This window comes from Cynoglossus semilaevis, chromosome 10 (genome assembly GCF_000523025.1).
Source record: "Cynoglossus semilaevis isolate Cse_v1.0 chromosome 10, Cse_v1.0, whole genome shotgun sequence".
Taxonomy (NCBI): Eukaryota; Metazoa; Chordata; class Actinopteri; order Pleuronectiformes; family Cynoglossidae; genus Cynoglossus; species Cynoglossus semilaevis.
Genome location: NC_024316.1, coordinates 5,567,195 through 5,588,826, shown reverse-complemented (window position 1 = coordinate 5,588,826; position 21,632 = coordinate 5,567,195). Strand labels below are relative to the sequence as shown.

Sequence of the window (21,632 nt, the reverse complement as noted above, 5' to 3'; positions counted from 1 at the left end):
AGAGTATTTCTTCCTCTTCTAATCTGAGCAGAGTTGACTCGGGTTAAAAGGCAAGTGTTCGGCTTCAATCATGGGCAGTGGGAGTGTGTTAATGATTAGCAGATTGACTGTGACTGTGTTTTTTGGTGTGACTATATACTGTATGTGCCTGATATCGTTGAGCATCTATTTATATATATATATATATTCATCTATTTCACTCCTTTGCCAAGGTTTTCCGGTTGGTTAAGTGAACCCCAGGTCAATCATATCAGTAAATACAGCTCCTTGATTTCAAGAGAAAAGTAACACATTCACCATCAGTGTCCTCTGTGCTTACTTCCTTTGATACAACTATTTTTTTTTATTCCTGATTTCTAATCTTTTTTTATTCCTTAAACAAATATTCTCTATGCATTCACTTAGTTTTTATTCTTTTTCTAATGCTTTTAATGTTCTTTAACATTAGGCACATTGTGTGTAATTAATTAAGGATAAAATAAAGCATTTAATGCCACATTTCTGAGATCCTTAAAGCCTGGTACTGACTCCCTTGTTAATGGTGCTAATGCACTTATAGTTTTTGTCAGACCAGAGGAGGCGCTGTGTTCATATTGTGACCACAATACACAACACGACAACAGAAAGCCTGCAGTATAGGAGTGTAAAATAATATTGGTATGCCGATATATCATGATATTTCATTTCATGAATCAGTATTGGTATTCTACAGCACTGTATTGATGTTTAAAATAAACAATTAACATGCAGATTAAAAATGAACATGAATGTTTAGTGTACATTAGCATCAGTTGTAAAAAAATGTAATTAAAAAAATAGTTTTTCTGCATTTTCACAACGAGGAGTACATTTGCTTAGTATGATGTTTGCAGTCGAAGTGCAGTGATGTGCAGTGGGATAAACCTGAAAACATGTGACAACTTTTCACATTCTGTGTAGATGTAGAAGGAGAAGGGACAGGGAATATACAGATCACAGAAGCCCGATTTAGCAAAAAAAAAACCCATGTTTAATCTCTTCTTGATGAGTGTCTATTTACACGTAATAAATCTGCGAAATAGGAAAGAGCAGAATATTTACACAGGCATGAAACAGCCAGGACCTGTCACAGCAGCTTCACATCTGAAACTCTTAAAAAGGTATCAGTATTCACAAAGTATTAAAACTCTGCTAAGTTTTTTTTTCTTTTTTCTCCCCCCATCTCCCACCTCTTAATCTGTGGGTGTGTATTTTCTGTGTCCTATACTCATCTGAAATGTACTTTAATCAAAGTGAACTCAGCAGGTGAGGATGTGGAGGAGTTAAAAGTAGAAGGAAAAAAGCTGGAGATTTGCATGACCCGAAATGATAAATAGAATGTTGGTGTTTTATATGCATTTGTTGTTTGTCAAAATAAATATGAAGACGTTTTTAAGTAGAAGAGAGAAGTTAAAATGTACAAACATTATCTCTGTGCTGAGTGTCATGCTGTCTTAGCCTAGCATTTTGTATCAATAATCATGGCAAAGTTGGTTGCATGGCCAACCATAGCCAGGTGTCCAGGATGTAAAATTCTGTGGCCCACATCGTGGATAGCTGATGTGGAACAGTTTTACATGTTTATATTTTTGCTACTATGAGAATATTAAGTTTGAATTCTTCTTTTGATGGTCTTTTCACTGCTTACAGCTTCAGTTGAGTCTCAATCTTTTGGTAGTCTAAAACTACAGCATATGATGATGTGTATTCTAACCCTGTGGCTATGAGAAGAACCTGGTTGATTTCAACACAAATCTCTGTTGTCTAAAAGTACTCATTGACTTAGTCATTATCTTCTGTTGACGGCTGGTGAGTGGAATAGAATCCTGTCCCAGAAGTCATTGGTGTATTGATGGAGTACACACTGGACAGTTGGCCAACAAACCTCCACCACAGGGAGAACATGGAAACAAAAGACCACCAGACACCACCTGATGGCACTATACCAGCCTTTAGACTGTGTCTGTAATCATGCTCAAAACTATATTCCCAGAATAATGCAACATGAAATGCTGCTAAGAAGGAAACATTGTACATGTCTGACTCAGTTGAAATGAATGCACAAACAAAAAGTAGTTCTCTGCTACTTTAAGTCCATATTAGCCAGTCCTGGGGTTCTTAATGAGGTTCATTCATTGTTTACCGTTTAATCCTCTGCAGAATTGCAGATGAACTACAGCCATTCCCGGCTGTCAATGGGCAGGGTACAGAAAACCCAGTTCAGTTCACCATGATGGTTGGACCTATTATTAAGTGAGATATGTTATAATGGTAGAGTTCAGCAACAGAGATATATGTTAAAATAAACCAATGTTCTCCTTTAGTAAAATAAAATTACCTAACCTTATTCTTTAATTAAGAATTACAACCAGTAAAGTTCCTACATATTTAATGCCAAGCTAAGGTTACATTTTCCCTGACACCACACCATTACAATAAAAGCAAAAGTTACATATTCAGATGACTGTGTGACCTTTTGATCTCCTACTTCAAATTGTACTTAATGGAATAAAAATAAATAATCCATATGGAGAGGAGGCTGACAAGGCACCGGGGGATGCTCTGCATATGTTGCCCTCCATGTACTGTATCTCTCTCTCTCTCTCTCTCTCTCTCTCTCTCTCTCTCTTTTTAACTGTCTCTTTCTATCTGGAAAAAAGTGAATAGCACAGATGCAACAGAATAGAAAATGAAGCAGAAGCATCTCCTTCAAAGCGTTTCTTCTGCCTCTCACAAGTCTTTTCATCTTCTACCCCAACAAGTGATGAAGCACCAAACAAGACGCAGCGCTAAGAAACAAAAGTATCAGAGACCAAGAGGGTTTTCTCCTGCCTTCAACTTTTTTTCTTCCTTTTTTAAACCCCATCTACAAAGATATCAACAAAGCAAAACTTTTTTTTCTTAAAATATTTTTTCCGTTCTTCAAGTGGTCCACATCTGCACCTGATTGATTTGAACCAAATATGTTGACGAGTGCCTGTGCATGGAAGCAACACTGTCCCAGTTTATCCGCTCGTCAATATGAAGACAATATCTATGAATTAGTCAGTAATTAAACACCTTCACATATTTGATTTCTTTCATGGTTTGAGACTCCTTTCAGACAGAGCGCTAAAATCAATTTTGTGGAAGAACTGAAAATGAAATGAATAACATTTGACAAGAGGATGCTTCCCCTGATGTGGCTGAAGAAGCTTTGGTGACCTGTACATGTTTATTTTTACCCTGTGTAGAAGTGGTTCAAGTATGAAAGCACATACAGTACATTTTAGTCCTTCAGATGGAAAAATAAAGCATCTTCAATGATCTACGCTTAAATATGGAGTGGATTTTTAAAGGGTTTTAAAAATGGTAAAAACTGTGGAAAGCAATGCACTCATGCTGTTGTTAGCACCAGGAACAACTCAGTGACAGGGAAGTTTAAATTGTTTAAATATCAATTACTGGATTTCATAAATATTATTACTTTGTAGAGAACAAAACGTATTATCATGTCATCCTTGAAAATGTGCTTTTTAAGATGTTTGTACTGAGATATGTAATATCATTATATATAAGAATGAACATCTTTTCTGACGAATGTTTGAAATATTAGCTTAGCAGCTAAAAGCCATTACTGTTAAACTGTGTGACTGAGTTTACTTTACTGTGATGGATTTTACTGTGCAGTATTTACTGCAGACAAAATAATCCATCGTCTAGAGGGAAGAAGTCAGTTTGTCTAAACTGATTTTTATTATGTTTGTTAAACTGATACGATTCTACTTGGGATAGAACATACCTTTTATGAACTCCCTGGGTTCTAAGGTCTCTGTGTAGCAGTTTCACTGTTGAACACAATGAAACTTTTTCAAAAGTAGCATTGACAGAAAAAAATGCAATGGAAGCTCAGGAAAAGAGGAAGATTGGCAAATGATGTCCATACACCTTTAAAGCAGTGTTTCTTAAATAGTGGGATATGAACCAAAAATGGGTTCACTACACCAGCCAGCAACATGAAAGGCTGCTTCAGAAAAATCTTGTGCTGTCTCCACTTCTTCACTTAAACACAGCTATTCTTCACTGAAATTGTATTTATGTTATTGCCTTTGAGGACTGAAAAAATATAAGCAAAGGTCTTTTAAAGTACCAGTGTGAACCATGTGGTACCTCTGACTCAACAAATAAAGGAATGCAGGAGATCATAATTTAGAAACACAATTTACATTCTGGGCCATATTTTCAGTTCTGTTAGAAAACAAAACAATATATTTTGTTAATTAGACTTTTGTGCTTCATTGAAAAGGAAAACAGAAAAATAATAAATAACACGACTGCTATCTCAAAAATGATTCCATATTGTAGTAGACTGTGATTTTCTTTTTTTTTTAAGTGTCAGGTTTTATAAGAGTTATCTCGGTCACAGTCTTATTACATATTGCAAGCTAATAAGAGAGCTATGTAACTAACAGCTAACAACAGTGCCACCAAGAGTGTGAACCAGTTTAAATCCCAACCCTCTTGTTCTATAATTTATTTTTGTGTTGGAATTCTTATCTTTCTCAACAGAAAAACAATCACAGCAACTCTGCTGTTATTGCTGCAGCCTGTGGACAAGCAGAGACGAAGATTTAACAATGCTAACGTCAACAGCAACATGCCTTCAGCCATTTCTTTCAACAATTTCAATTTTGTAGTTAGGAGCTGAATTTTCAAATAACTTATCTGTCATTTTCAGTAGCAACTATGCTGGCTATAAAGTGACAAAGAGATGTCTCTGCTATCGTTGCTAAGGTAGCAGCAAAGCACAGGAAGGGAAAGGTTAAAAACAGTGACTTAGCAAAGTTTGGCTATGTGAGAGGGAAAGTGACGCATACCAAGTGTAATTTAGCCACATTGTGTTAAAAAAATAAAAATAAATAAAAATCTGATTTTACGTTGTTGAGAGAATGGCAGACTAGACTATAATGATGAACAGGATGTTTCACAAAATATTATCTCAGCATTTTATAGTCCCTCCTGATTCCATTAAAATAAGTTTCCCATCACCTGAGAACCACTGCTTTAAAGTTTCACTGTTTCAATTTCTCTTTTTACGTCAAAGTAAGTTACAGATATAAATATGTGTGGTCTGCTTCTGAGTCAATACATAACACTGTATTTGTAATATAGACTTCACCCTGGTTTGAATGCATTCTGTCCGTCAGCTCCCTGCATCAGTCTTTGACCATTTTTACATTTAGAAGAGAAAGGAATGTCTTGTTCACGTATGTAGGTTTCCCAAAGCACTCAGAGGTCGGTGTGCCGAAGCAGGCCTCCTTAACCCCTTTGCCCCTGTAAAACCACGGAACTGAGAAAGGACTCCTTCAGCTAGGACAAAGACACTCACATGAGTCAAGCTACATTTCATTAGCGCTTCATAAAACACATTCACATTTTCAAAAATGGAGCCTTAAGCTTTTAAAGTATTCACTGAGGACTAGGAGAAAATAGACAAGCCAAAATTAAATTACATAGTTTTCACCGTCTTCCCATTATTAACATAACAAGCCTTAATTTTGGCAGGAATATCTTAGTAAAGTGTTTGAAGACAAGAGCAGAAGTCCATGAAACGATATCAATGATCAGCAGGGCAGAGTGGGCCAAGGGTAAACTTAGATTCGACTGTCTAACAACTTTACATGTAGTCCCCTACCAGAGAGTTTCACCTACTGAAAGTCTGATGTATTTGGTTTATCCTAAACAAACACAAAAGCACTGCAGGGTGGTTTGGCTTACAGGCAGAACGGGTTCCAGATCTGTTCTGTTCTTACTAACCTGTGTTCTATGTTTTCAAGAACATTCATCTATTTTTTTTTTCAAACTCTTGCTTCAAGTCTTTAAGCAAGACATTTTTAAAATAGTACATTTCATCCGACAAAAAGAGTCTTTGCACTAAACGACATTCAAGGAAACATGGCACGGGACGATTACTTTTTCCTCTCGTTTTCAGAATTATTCATCTAGGAGATATCAAATCATCTCGAAAAAAGTATCTTTTGTACATTTGACAAAAAAAAAAAAAAAAATCAAACAAAACAATCATCTCAGTTGTTTTAAAAACCAAAAAGTTCTTATTTATATATTTATATATATATATTCATATATCCTCTTCTCTTTTGATTTAACTTTGTTGTGCAAATTCAGCAGTAACACAAGTGGCACAGCACGGAGGAGAGTAGGCAGTTGAAGGAGGCAAGAGAATGCAATCATAAATCAAAAGCCAAGTGGTGAAAGAGGAAGTGACCTTTGTAAGAGTAAAGTGAAGTTGGAGAGTAAGTATTTGAGAAGGAATTTCCCTGTAAAAGTACTTCCTTGTGGTTGCTTGCGATTGCCGCAGCAGTCTTTGTTGCCAAGCATCCAATCTGCAAAATCTCTTCAAGCAACAAATAAAATCTCTCCAGATCCATGGCTGATGCTCCCGCTGACTTAGAAGAAAGAAGGCAAGAGAACCGAGAATGGGATCAAGTATCAAGGTAACGATCCTGGACTTTTATAGGCTTCAATGTGGATCTGTAGACTTGGCTTTGGAAGGCTGCCAGCTGATGACCTTCATCATCATGGAGTTTCTCATCACCACTGTACATGTGCCAGTCCTGAATGGAGCCATGGTCTGGATTCTCAATGTGATGAGGGCTTTGATAAGAACAGCCTCTCTCCTGAGCTGAGGTCCATGTCTGCTGAGGCTGATTGATTGTTTTGGTTGTTCACGGCAGGTTTGGTGGCTCAGGACGAATAATAAAAAGCAAAAAAACAAAAACAAAATAACAACCCAAACACCGGGATTTTATATCCAGACTCTTCAGTGTGCTGCTGCTGCTGCTTGATGTCTGTGTCTTTTCCTCTGCTGTTGGGACTTGTTTGTGTGAGTGATGACAACAGACTACAAATGTCAAAGGTCAAAAATGTCACTGGCATCAAAAGGTTTGAGGCCGTTCTCCTGCCAGCCGTGGGCTCGACTGGTCCTCAGCTAGCCAGAGCCATTGTGTCAATGACCTGCTCTAGCTTGCCGCGTAGCCGCTGTCTGCGTGACTGTTCGTCCTTCTGTAACGCTGAAAGAATCTGCAAATAAATGTGGAGAAAGATCATTAAGCATACGCTTAATGATCTTAAGTGTATGCTTAAGATCATTAAGCTCTTAACTGAGCCATATCTACAATTTGGCTCAGTTTGTTTGTGCTGCAAAAGCTTTACCCATTCTTAGACAAAGAATGGAGAAAGAAAGAAAATCACCAATGACTGTTTGATGATGGATTCAGTGGCAAGTGTTTAACTGGAGAAAAATGTTTTCCATCTATTTCTATGTTCTGACTCATACTGGACCTAAAACATTACAGGCGATAGTAACTATTCCTTCCAAAAATTATAGCTAATGCAGCAGTGTACTGTGCAAACGTCAAACAATACGCAGCTAAAACAGGATACTATATGGAGGGGATGTGCAAGAACGCGTGTTTATCTGTTTATGAGTGCATTCCCCCATATTTGTATGTGTGAGTATGTGTGTGTGTGTGTGTGTGTGAGCATCAACCTGCGTACAGTATGTGTGTATGCAAGGTCAAGGCACATATTGGAGGCAGCGGGGACTGTGCAGCTGCCTACATCTGGATAATAGGCTGTAATGAAGGGGAGCATTTGGTTTGAATGAAGACACCTGCAACAAGCCACTGTAACCACTGTAATACTGAAATACTGTAATACTGCAGCCATGGACGAGGACAGTGGAGGAGGGGAGAGAAACGGAGGCTGCAGCTGCCGACTATCTATCTATCTGCCTGTCTGTCCGTTCATCCATCAAACCATCGACTTATATTTATCTGTCCATGCGTATGTGTATATATGTATGTATATATATATGATAATTATTAAGATAATTAATAATGAATTAATATGATAATTAATTGCAAACCATTGACTAACAACATCAGCAGATCTAATAACAATATTATTATAGCCAAGTCATACCAATAAGAATGGAATTGATCTGTTTTTAATATTACCATGAAGCTAATTATTTTAGTTTAGTTTTTTTGTAATCCAATCAACCATACATCTAATGTATAAACAAAACTCAATATTTAATCAGCTGGCAGCAGCTGTGGCATACAGTACTGAAGGTCTATGGACAAGAAAAAAAAAAAAACAAAGGAAAATTGCACCGACCCAATGAGGCTCCATTAGGTCCATAATGTGCTGAGCTCATGCCTTAATGTGCATCCTAATGGTGATAACACCTTCCAGGCAGCACTGATGTGAAATGGTTATCACTATAATTGAATTAAAATGACCTCATGGTATTAGTCAAGGTAAATAGAGGAAACAGGGGGTGGGGGGTTGGGGTGGTGGTGGTAGTTAGGGTGGGGTTGTTGGGGTGAGAAAACCCACCTCGTCCTTGTATTTGACGATGTAAGAGTAGATCTCGTGCAGTGCAGACATGCTGTTGAACTGGCTGAGGTGCAGGCGGGACTGCTCTGCTAGGTAGGCACTCATGTCCTGGTCACTGATGGCTGGCATGCGAGAGATATCGGAGTAATACCTAGAAGAGAAGGGAAGGAATTCTTCAACACATCTGGGAGATACTCCTGACTGTTGACTGTTAAATACAGAACATGATGAGCGCCTCCTTCTGGACCAAGTTAGACTAAAATGAACTGATACTGGTCAGGTTTATATATTGCACATTTAAAAATGACTAATATTTCCATAGCTTAACAACTAGCAGTACTACTCTTCTGAGGTTCAGTGAGGGGGAACATTTGTCTGCACCTCACCCTATTCCTGCCGCCCATGAATCTTGTCTTTTCTCCGTCCCTCTTTCACCTGCCTGACAGCTTTATTTCTAACACCCTTGTCCTATATATTCACTATCATATCTGAGCCATGTACACTTTCATTTATCAACTCTCCTAGAATAAGTACTAAGGGCCTATACAGCATATATATATATATATATATATATATATATGCCTACATGTGTAACCCCAACCCTTTGCTGAACCCATCTGTCACTCAGAGCTCACATATCAAACTGTTTCTATGTCCTGCACCTTCCTCAGATACTGTCGTGGCAGTCCTGGTTTACTTACTCACTTACATACAGTTGTGTGAAGGTGGAGAGAAGTGGAGGTGGCGACAACATTGTCACGATTTTTTAATGATTCCAAGTCCAGTTATCACCACATCTTGGAATATGACTTTTTTTTCATTTACTGCCAGCAAAGTATTGGTAATCATACTGCCTTAAAAGCAAAATATAAAATTGTCCTTCTTGCTAACAACCTCTCAGCACAACGTTGACATGGAGATGACAGCTCTTTTACACCTGCTGACTAAACCAAATCACACACAGTAGGAAAAGAAAAAAACAGGGGCTAAAAAAGGTGGCTAGTGAGCAGGATGTAAACCTTGGGCAGCTATTAGAGGACCACGAAGAAAATCTTTAACAAACGAACAAAGACAGTTCTGCTTCTTGTGACATTCTCTGTACTTCTCTACCACTTACTAGATAGTTAACTCTGTATCTACATAAGTTCATCACTCATCATCACTTGGTATTAGTCGCATGTGGCCTTAGGCACACTTTTGTTTAACTTTCATACTTTTTTTAACTTAGTTTATTCTGTCTGAAAGAAAAAAGAACAAATAGAGAAAGACTAAGTAAAAAAAAGAAAGTGTAAAAATGTACTCAATAGCTAGGCTTCAGACGCAGAGTAAGAAAAAGCTAAAAATTAGTTTTTACTTTCAATCAAAGATAGACTTCTATTAAAACCTCTATTCATTGACAAAAGACACCCTGCAGCAGACCTGACATCCAGGAACCAGGGAGAATTGATGAATAGTTATATTCAGTGTTCATCACTACTTTGTTTTTAAATTTTCTTTTAAATGTCACAGTTTCCTCGTGGTCCAAGACATCCACAACATTTATTCATGTAATTACTGCAAGCTCTTCAGACGGCTCCCTGTGAATTTTGTACTGTTTGCTGCTGCATTTTCTTATGTAGAAACAATTCATCTGCTATGGATGAAAGGAGTACACCAGGCTCCAGACAATCATTTCAGTATGAACGAGAAAAATGCAAGACTATTTTGATAAACAGCATGTCAAAAATGTATACTTCAGACAAAAGAGATGCTATTCTGTTATGTATTTTATTCACCTGATGTTTGGATTCGTACTGTGCACGTGTTTAGAAAGAAGAGCTTAAACTACTATAGCTTTGATTGTATGACGTTATAACATTTCCTGTTTTGAGACTCACAAAAATAATATGTGAGACTCAGTAGCAGCTCTGAAAACACAAATAGAAAACAAATCAATTTACCATTGAATTGTATCCCATGGTGTGGCTGATGAAAAGGAGATGCCGACAGCATTTCCATTATTTGCCATTAAATGAAGGATTTGGCTTCAGCTGCATTTTCACTATTTTCCATGTTGTTTTGAGTTGGTGGACGCAGTGGGCGATACACAGTAAATAATAATTTCACAGTGAGAACCTCCATTACAAACAACATCAGATAAACTCTACATTTCCCCTCTTTTGTCCTACTGTAGACAAAGGCTGTCATTTCTGATTAAAGTCCAAACACATATACTGTATATGTATATACTATATGTTGACACATGGTTATAGTTCAGTCCAGATTGTTGTTAGAGTAGGATCCGACAGTGTGAACTTTCAATATTTCTTAACTTGCGTTCGAAAGGTCACAAGTTAGTATGTTGTTAGCAAGCAAGAATTTTGTTTCATTTTCAGATCAATCCAAAACATCATTAAAAATTACATAAATGATGTTTGAGGGTTCTAGAAGAGCTTATAATAATGTTGCTCACTCACTAAATGCTACATTGCCTGAAAGAGAAGAATGTGGTGCTCACTGACTTTGAAAGGAACCAGACCAATAACACACAAAGGATATTTAGACGAAAGAGATAGCATTTTTGTGTGATTCTGATAGGTGGCGCACTAGGTCTTTGAATATGTATGGGCCTGAACCATTATTTCAAACTTGACTCTTTTGCTGAAGAATAAGCCCCAGTTTGACTGGATATCGACTTCCTTCCTCTCATTTTGTCCAAGCAACAACAAACTTGACATTATCGACGACATGTTGTTGGCTTCAGCAGAAGAGCAAATATACCAGTAATGTGAGGCCAGCAGTGAATAATGCAGTATATTAGGAAGAAATCACAGTATTGAGCGGCACCTTCAGCTTTTCTGCAGGTTTTGATATTTTTCTAAAGGTATTTTGTAGCAGGGTGAGCAGAGGTTGAGAGTGGGTTAAAAGACATGAGATCAGCACAGTCTGACTGCAACCAATTAACCTTCACCTATGAATCTAAAGATTACACTGACTCCAAATGTTCCCTGCCAGCCTTAGGCTCTAGTGTACACCGTATTCAGGGGTGTTGTTTTGTACAGCTGGTGTGAGAGTGCTGTGGCAGAAGTGGATGCATTCTGGATCTGTTACTTTTTAGGTTAACACTTGTTCTACATGTATTTATTCCCTGAGGCGAGTTGGTGTTTCTGACCCTGTAAGCAAATTGTGTTGGGAATACATAGAATCATTATACACTGTGAAAAAAAACTGCAAATACAAATGTTAATGAATCAGGTACCAGAAGGAAGGAGAACGGAAGAAGACTGTGGGACTACAGGAGGAAAAATGTTGATGGAGCACAACTTATAAAACAGAGTTTAAAGCTGATAAATATCTAAAAAAAGTCCAGGTTTTTTCCACCTCTGTTTATTTACCTAATTATGTTCAACTTGCTGGAAAGATCACCAGAACTGATAAGGTCACCCAAAAATGTCACTGACATTACTGTGCATGTATTACACCAATCAGATGCAACGTTAGCACAGATGAGTGGTTCTAATACGGCATGTGATTGTGTGATTGATTGGATAACCTCATCTTTTGTGTAAAAAGTTAATTTAGCTCTGTAGTAGTTTGGTTCATTCCACAGACTGAATTTTTCAGTGAGTTGAATAGAATGAGTGAGTTGAATATTCACTCACTAAAAGTGTAATACATAACATACTGTAAGTTACTGTTTTGTCCACGACTGCTGATCTTTGACTCACCTCTCCACCCAGTTCTTGTAGTTAGGAATGTCTTTAGCGTAGAGAAGCTTATTGGATGGTGAGTCTTTTCCTAGTTTGTGTTCTGACGTGGAACAGGAGTCCATGAAGGTCTGAGCCACCACCGACAGACAGGCATCTGTGATGCTGTTCTTCTGAATGTCAAATACAAACTGAGGGTTCTTGATCACGTTGACCCAGAATCGTAGAGGAAGACTGGAAGAGAGTGCAAAAAAGGATGACTTTTGTTGTTTTTATTATATCATCAAGAGTCTGACTACATTCTACCAGTTTGTTCTAAATTAATTCTATTTGTACGTCCCTCAACACTGACGTGAAAATGTTAGTTAGGTTAGGCCTCACTCTGACCCTGAAAATCAGCTTTTTCCTCCCTAGTTTTCAAAAGTCAATTTAAAAGGATTTGTCACATAAACTGAGATTATGCTCAGAGATAATGTGGTCTGAGTAATATAATCATTTACTAACAATCATTTACTAACGGTAGTAATTTAATAAAGGTTAAAAATACATTTGAAAATAAAGCTTTGACTTGACTCTCTGTGACATGGCACAGATTTATTATTTTTATTATTAACTGAAGAAAACTAGCGACACATTTAAAAAAGAGATTTTTTTTCATTTTTGATGCTATATTAGTTTAATGACTTAGATTTAATTGTCGTTTAGTAGTTATAATGATATTTAAATACCAGCCATTTCAGTGGCAGATGGTTTGCACAACACTTACTTTATCTCCACATCCTGTTAATTAATATACACATTAACAAGGGCAGTTAAAACCTCCTCACCCACTTATTCCTACTACAGAACATTAATTCTTAAGCTTGCGGTAATAAAACTGTTATTTTAGTGTATAGCATTCACAGCAGCCACTGTGGGCCACAAAAGTTGTCTGGCTCTGAAAACTTCCAGCCAAATATTTATTACAAAACTGTTAAACTAAGTACAACTTTATAAATGATTTTTTTTTTCCTGCTGCACAATCTGTGCTTTTGTGTTCAGTACAGGGCTGTAAAGAGAATCCGACAGGAAATAATGAAAAATGTCAATCACCATTTCCTAAAGCCCAAGGTGTTGTCATGAAATTGCTTGTTTTGTCTGAACCACAGTCCCAAACCAATTAACCAGTTATGTGAGACGTCTCATGTGATATTTAATCAATTTACTCAGGACACAGAAAAGAAACAAATCATCACATCTGAGAAAATGGACCCAGAAAACATTATTGATGATGTGCTGACTTACAAAAAAAAAATAAGACGGACCCTAACAGATTATATGACATCAGACTTTTACGATAATGTTTAACTGGTGGAAACTTACCAGTTGCTCTTCCAGGTGTGTCGAACATCGTAGTCATTGATGGAGTGTTTGTCCGCCTGCTCGTCCAGGAAGTCGAACATGTACTTGATGGCCAGGGGCAGTGCACTGCCTCTGTGGGCGGTGCTAAAGATGGTCTCAAATAGGTCGTCCACAAACTTCTGTAACGTACCCTGTGTAGGAAAATGAGGAAATTGTCTAAACAGATTGACAACAGTCTACGTCATGTCTGCGAGTCGGTTTCATAAACAGGTAATAGAGATGACATAGCATGGCAATTACAAGGTCTTTAGATAAATCTGTCTTGGTTCCATTTTTTTAAACTACTTTTCAACCACATGTTGTTCTATTTGCTAAGTGTAGGCTTGGAACTGGCTTCATTTTTCAATATATTACTGCTGTGTGTGTTATTGTTATCTAGAGTAAAGTAATTTTTAGTTATATTAAGCATAGTATTGGTCAGGTAAGGTTTTATGTATAAATCGCTCCACAAAAAGTCCATAAATAACACCTGAGGCTAAATACATTATTAAGAGGGTTTTTTTTTTCATTGCTTTAAAAGTCTAAGCTCTCTTCTTCCAGCAGCAGTTTGATTATTCTGCTCCCTGTCCTTTTTATCTCCTCAAATAAACCTCTTACGTTTCAAGAGCAGTCATTCAGTTTGAATTAAACAAATTTACTACTTATAATATGACCTTCCTATTATTTTTACATATTCCGTTAAATGCTTAATTGGAAAACAACCAAGCTATACGCACACATTTGTATGTCACAGCTGAGTAATAATGCTATGGTAATAATGTTGGAAAATTAAACAATGAGTTGGTTATTATGTTTTGTCTCGCTTTAGCCTCGTTTGAGACTATTATACTGCCTGCTTATGGCATGGCCAGGCCCAATAAAATGAATAATCAACAATGTTTCGGTAAATTCAGCACCATGGCCAGCTCACCTCAAGAGTGGATTCCATCCATGCATTATCAATTCATTATCTGTCACTTGTACAGTATATACAGACAAACAACCATTGTGTAGTATTTATAGTTACCTTTGTAGCAAGAAGTCTGGTCAGGTAAATTTCTGACACCATCTTGCTGCCCCGGTCGCCCTCCCTCTGGTCTGAGTGATCGTGGTTCTTTACCAAATGCCACAACTTGGTCCCACTCTCCAGGTCAGGGGTGATCATTGGTGTTCGTGATCGTAGGCTGTCTGGACTGCTGGCCGTCCTCAGCATACTCTCTAAATGCAGACAAACAAAGACGGAGAGATAATGTGAGCGTGGTGTCTGTGAAAATGACTCAGTAAATGCAAAATTTTTCTTTTTGATCATACTAAAATATACATTTTAATATCTCTCCCCCGCAAGTCCTTTAATTATCTCTGTCACTTTTATTATTGATGGTGTGGGTGTCAAAGTTGATTAGAGTGAAGATGCATATCTTTGTCCATTAAATTTAGAAGCGAGGGGGTGACCATGGCAGGAGATGACTATCTGTTGAGCAGCTGTTGCTCTTGGGAAAAATAGGAATGGAATGGAGAGAGATAAAAGAGAGATTCTGAGGGAGGATGGAGCCTCTTTTGTATTTGCTGAAAGGATGCATAAAGAAGAGTGAAGAGAGTGGATGTGGTAGGAATAAAGGGTAGAAGAGGGGCGGATGCTGAATGGACACAAAGGCAAAATATCAAGGGAAAACAGAGTAATGGGAGAACACAGAATTGAAAAGTGAACAAGGCTGAGTGTAATGATGTCTTGTGTTGTTGTTGCTCCCGTCGCTGAGGTGCTGACTGGGTCTGATTTCAAACCTGTCACTGACTGTGTGGCTGAATTACAGCGTCTAACTAAAAAGGGCTGGATGGTGCAGCACCAGTGAAGATTCTGCTTTTTTTTTGTTTGTTTCTTTTCTAATGAGCGTTTTCTGATTTTGCAACAGTGAGAGAAATCATTTTTAAATGAAAGCACTGTCCTTTATCCAGCGTTTGCATCTGGCTGTGATGTTCAATTCATATTCGGAAAGCATATATTTATATTAGAATTATTTGTTTTCTTGTAGCTTATTTTTCCATGTTGTAGCTTGTTCAGCCTTTTTTCTAAGGAAGATTAAAGAAGGTGAAAGTGAAAGTGAACTACTCATCATTGTGACACAGCACACAACCAAATGTGACCTCTGTTTTTAACCCATCACCAAAGTGACCAGTGAGCAGCTTTAAGCGCCCGGGGAGCAGTGTGTGGGGACAGTGCAGTGCTCAGAGCGCCTCAGTGGTAACTTGGCAGCTGGTGGACTCGAACTTGTTTTTGTTTGATTTGAGTTTAACTTATTATAGTAATTTCCTTTTTTGGATAGAATGGACGTTTTCTTTTAGCTCGTGTACTATATTGTAATCTAACTAAGGTATTGTTTATTGGTGATTTAGAATCTATATTGTTTCTTACAATTTTAAGCTAACTTTAGCACTATTGCAATATTGTTAAACTGAATGTAAGTTATTCTTTAAGTGTCAGTTATGAATTCATTTTCTACTGCTATGATGAATCCTGACTCTGAAAAAAGTAATCCAGCCCATTCTATGGCCAACCAATTTCTTTTACCAAATTCCAGATAAAATCTGTGAAACACAGACAAAAGCCAGACAAAACCTAAAGCGCCTGTGATCACATCTGCTTGCAGAATATGGGCCACAATCTTTTGGCCATGTGTTGGACCAGACAAGCTTCTGTGGACCAGAATTGATTTAACTTTGTTTTGGCACATTTTGGACACCAGATGTGAACCACTACAGGCCCATAATTCATAGCTGAAAAAATGACCAATTTAGGTATGTTGAAATTAGACTGCATAAAAAAACAGTCACAGAACTGTGACTGTTTTTTGTGTGACTATCTGTCTCAACTACGACTAAGGTCACATTTGAATTGCAGTAGTTGTAATACACAGAATTATATTTTGTTATCAGTGCAAAACATCTGCTTTCCCAGTTTTATTTGCCTCTGTGCATATATACAATAGATCAGTGGGCAGATTGTGTTCCAGCGCCGGCCTGGACGAAAGCCAATCATTATGATTAGATGTGGCAAATAAAACTTTTCTGGATGGCTAATCCAGAAAAGGCTTTAGACACAGGAAATATAGTTAAGATCTATACAACGAACAAAAACAAATCTCATTATAAAAAGCCTTAATAGCTAATGTTTTAATATTTGTCATAAAATACATCTTTTATTGCAAAATATCACCTCCTTAGTATCACTTTTTTTTTTAACTTGCTAGCCATTTATCTTCTATGCTGTCTAATTTTCTGCCAAAGTGTACGGAATTAATGCAGGTGCCTCTGTCTGTCTGTTTATCTGACTGTGGTGTATCATCCCTCACCCCCTGTCTTTCTCTCCCCCTCTCTTTTTCTGTCAGTTGGGAATCGAGGCATCCACTTTAATCCCTGTCATTTACGTACTGCTTGGAAATAGCTGTGGAATAGCCTCGGCCTGTGCTGATAGCAGCGGATAAAAAGGATTGCCATTCATTCAGAGTGAGAAGAAAAAGTAGTGAACTGAGGAAAATCACGACCCTAACAGTAAAACAGTAAAAGAATATAAGAAGTGTGAAGTAGGTAGGGAGATATACATTATTTTCATTTGGATGTGGTTTAAGCGGGACTAAGAGTTGTATACCGTATCGGCTGAGGCTCTTGGTGAAGGTGGAGGAGTTGGAGATGTTGTAGGCAGAGTTCTGTTTTGGCACCAGGGCGATGACGGAGCCGTCGGTCACCTGTAATCACAAATGAATACAGAGTGAAAATCCACTCATTTGTCCGGCATGTGCAGTTTGCCGATGGTCTTCAGAGCTTCTGTACCTGATAGTGAGCCAACGTGTTGAGTCTTTTCCAGTCGTTGTCGATCTTGGTGGTGACATCTTCGTCCTGAAGAATGATTCTGGCCATTCGACCTTGACGCCATTCTTCAGAAGACAGGAAACAGAGGGTTCAGAGGAAGAAATGAAACAGCGATTAATGTGTGTGTGGGACTTCTCTGTCCAGACTGTGTGTCTTACCCAGGTCCATGTCAGAAGCCTTGGACCTTTGTGAATAAGGGCTGCCCTTATACACAGCATCCAGTAGCTTCTCTTTGACCTGGGTGATGGTGTCACAGTTGAGGCACTTGACCGTCACCTCTGAGGAATTCTCATTCTCTGGATTTACACAGTGAAGAGTCTGACAGAGAAAAGACAAGGGAGACAAAGCAGAGGGGGTCAGCTGTGAGAAAAAAAAGAATAGAATCTATGACATTTTATGCAGAGACAGAAATGACAAGTTGCAGTTCCAGGACTGACCAGTAAGTTTCAATACACAGGGTCCTCAACTTACAATGGAGTCCTGCTCCTACGGTGTGATGTAACTATATTTTCGAGTAAATTTGAACTCACTCAGCAATTCTTTGGCTCATAAACGACATCATATTGGATATGCATTCCTCAAACTTTAGGATTCAAAAGTAGCAGGAAATGGGAAGCAGGAGGCTTGGACTTGGCAGGAAGACTGCAAACGTACTGCCAAGTAAATCATTTTTCTAAAGCTTTAAAATGTACTTTAGACAAAGTGATCTGTTTAGAGTTTTTCAAGATTAGAAATCAATAAGACCAACACCTGGGCTCCAACTAGAACTGCTCCATGAAGTACTGTGTTTTGTTTAGACAAGACCGTGTGACAAGCATCATAATTAACCTCTTTCTAAAAATCACTTATCACGAAGTCTTTAATTCATCCTGAATGATAGTTCCTATCTCTGGATATCCATCGAGGAAGAAGAGTTTTTTTCCCCTATGATTCTCATCACAGTCAAATGTCATGAAAACTTCACAGCTTGCGCCGTGATTCAGATGAAAACAGAAGGACACAAGCCGTCGAGATGCAGCAAGTTTACTGACCAGGGTTTTGTAGTCAATCTGCTGCCTGATGAGCTTGTCCTCACTCAGGGAGTAACGAGCTTCTCCCGTGATGGCGTCGATGGGTCCCTTCTCCATCTGCTGCTTGATGGCACAGTAAAGCATGAACAGAGGCTCCCCGGCACACTCCTGGTTGGAGAGGCAGAGACAAGAAGACGAGTTACCGGGAGATCAATTAAATGTTGGGGAAAAGGCTTCAAATTGAAGACTTCTGAGAGGAGAAGAAACATTTTCCAAACATTTACTTGGGAATTATGAGCCAGGTTCACAAAGAACAGATATTATTAGATTTATAACAGTTCCTTTACAAAAATTTGCATTTATTTAGAACTGCTTTGCATATAAGTGATCTAATATTTTTGCAAACTTTAAGGACAGATTAACCAATAAAATAACTTGTTATTCTGTGTAAACTGTTCAGTGATTCAGTGGTCACAGTCTCTCTATTATGAAACAAATTTGCCTGAAGAAATAAAGTTCAGAAAAGGAAGAGGAGCTTTTTTGAGAGACTACTTAAATCACAATACAACATAAAACAATACATTTTAATTTATCACTTTAAATGTTTGGTAATCGAGCAGAATGTTTGGATTTTGGATGAGGAAAAAAGAAATTTTACACAAACTGTGTTTCATTTTATTTCCCTCTTTATTCCTTGCACTTGCTAAATGCACTTTTTAAATCAAATCTAGTAAACTTTTACATTTTATTCCTGATTGCTTTGTTTAAATATGATGTACTACATAATCTAACCACTTCTCGAAAACTTAATTTTCTCCCCCAAATTTAGTTGCATACAAATGAATATCAAATAGACTATTTTTTCTGTTTCATTTTTTCAATAAAGTAAAAGTTCTTGGTACTCTTCACCCACCTTTCTTCTGTACGACCTAAATGATCTCCCGTGTCTTTTCTTCCCCCTTTTTCCCAGCCGACCTAAATGATCTCCCGTGTCTTTTCCCCCTTTTTCCCAGTAGATTGCTCTTTCATCTTTATTTTTGACCTCATTTCCTCTTCTCTTAAATTCTTGTCAGGTTTAATCTCTGTACTTCCCTGAACCCTTTCTCTTTCCTCCCCTTCTCCCTCATTCCTCGTCATTTATCCATATGTTTTGGAATCTCGTTAGCATCTGGATCAATTAGGGTGGGAGGCTGCTAACGGGACTAAGTGAGCGTACATCACACTTGTGTGCTCTTGCTGGGATTTTTTCCCAGATCTTCTCACTTTGCTGCCATGTGTTCATTTGCAAAAATGTGCCTTTAGTTTTGATTACTGTTCCCTTAACTGTGGGAATTTTGAGAATATCGTGATTGCTGCTGCTCTGCAGAGACATGCATGAGATTTAGTGGAATCTTTGTTTCAGGAACGTGAAATTAAGGGACCAACATTACGATAGAGCTGAACTTTAATGCAAACAAAATGTAGGTTTTAAATTTTTAACATGCCACAAAATGAGATTGTGATAATTTGCATTGTAATGGTATGTGGCTATAATAATCATCATTTAGTGCTCATAATGTGATTAGGATTGTAAAGTCGTGCGGGGACAGCATCAGGTTTTATCATCACTAATTGCCTATTGTGGTTTAATGAGTCTACTGTGACTTTATTCCTGTCTGATAAAGTAACAGGAGAAGAAAAACAAGGACACAGGGATGAAGGGACACAGAGTGGCAACAGATCACATCCTCTTACAATGAAGACGTCTCTCAAGCAGAGGGAAGACTGACTACAGAATAATGAGAGCAGTAATGACGCTGATGACAGTCAGACGTCAGAGGAACACCGGCGGAATATGGAGAACAACAAACGAGTCTAAAGCTAACAGAGACTTAGCAACAATGGCCAATAAAACAGAAAACAAAAAAAGAAATGAATGCAGTAAATAGACCTTACTTTTATAATGCACTTATAATGGTTATGTGAAATAATGTCATTGATCATTCCCAGGGCATAGACATTAAATATAGCCATCTTCAAGCTAACTGGAACAACCTTTGTCTATAGCCGCACAATGCTAAATGCTATGACAAACCATTTGTCTTAATAAGTCTTTCTTATTCATTGATATTGTTGCTATTTTAGACTATTTCTTGGCTTAATCATTAAGGCTACTTTTTCAGTTTTTTGCTAGCTGTAGGTATAGCTACCTTTTAACAATCACTCAAGTATTTCCGGCTAAATAGCTATATATATAGGTCTTTCTGGGCCTTTCTGGGCTAACATGTACCTTTTTCCACTTAGTTTAGATCTTACATATTTTCTTTCTAACTATTAGTCTAACTATTATATTGCTTCTATTTTGACAAACATTAAGCTAACCATCTTAAGTCTTATCTTACACCAGTCTCATTTCAGTCATGGACTTAAATAACATTTTGGCAAACCGTTCTGGACTAAATTTGTTTTAATAGTTTTCTAACTTTTTTTTAGTCTACTTAACAATAGTGATTTCTGTCTGCATTTTTGTCCTGAGTATTTTTTTTGTCTAATTTTCGAGCTCCAAATAAAGTGTTAATGTCATGTAAGTGAATTGTATCAGGTAAGATATTTAATTCATACTGATTTGCAAACAGAGCAAAAGTTGACAGACCTACCTTAAGAAACTTGTACAGGAGAAATGTGAACCAGTTGGTCAGCATTTTTTCTGCAACAGATTCCGTTCTGAGAAAGAAAGAGAGGGAAAAAAGAAAGACAACTTGTAAAAATAAAAAAAAGCTCTGCACAGCATTCATGAAATTGTAAACCTTTTATTTTGTAAAGCTTTTATGAAATATTTGCTTCGCTGTGGTTATATTTTCTTATTTGTTCAAGTTTATATCATTTCATTGTTACTGTAAGTTCTGGATGTTTGAGAGTTTACTGTGCGTCTCCTTCACCTTCGGAGCAGCAGTTTGGGATGGTTTTTGCTCTCCAGGTTTCGGTCAATCAGGTCGGAGAGCAGCTGCTTCAGGACTCCGGTGGCGTACTCCATCTCCCCCTGCAGGGCCGTCATGATCAGAGACGCCACATTGCCTCTGTCCCGCATTGAAAAAGACCTGGAAACAGATGGAAACTATGATAAAATGGACTAAAAACATTTCACAATCACTTTCTGGAGTCATTTTAACATAATTACAACCAAAAGGCAAATGCTGTTATAACTCCTCATTATTTTACATGTAAAAATTAAGTGAGAAAATCATCCACTAAAAAGCAAAATGAGTAAAAAATTAAATGAAAGAGTTACCTC

The 21,632-nt window shown here is 37.7% G+C and overlaps 2 protein-coding genes across 3 annotated transcripts in view; one reads left to right on the top strand and one right to left on the bottom strand.

Annotated features, from left to right (window-relative positions):
* snphb (syntaphilin b) overlaps positions 1-21,632 on the top strand; it is a 1,167,912-nt gene that overhangs the window by 507,823 nt on the left and 638,457 nt on the right. The window lies entirely within an intron of this gene.
* The window catches only part of LOC103384739 (plexin-A1-like), a 97,580-nt gene continuing 76,934 nt past the window's right edge, over positions 987-21,632 (bottom strand). The window contains 11 exon segments of the mRNA XM_025059117.1: positions 987-7,098; positions 8,422-8,572; positions 12,129-12,341; positions 13,470-13,639; positions 14,515-14,705; positions 17,131-17,227; positions 17,313-17,416; positions 17,510-17,669; positions 18,383-18,529; positions 20,998-21,064; positions 21,280-21,487. Of these exon segments, the coding sequence (XP_024914885.1) occupies positions 7,003-7,098; positions 8,422-8,572; positions 12,129-12,341; positions 13,470-13,639; positions 14,515-14,705; positions 17,131-17,227; positions 17,313-17,416; positions 17,510-17,669; positions 18,383-18,529; positions 20,998-21,064; positions 21,280-21,487 (1,604 nt within the window). The 3' untranslated portion in view covers positions 987-7,002.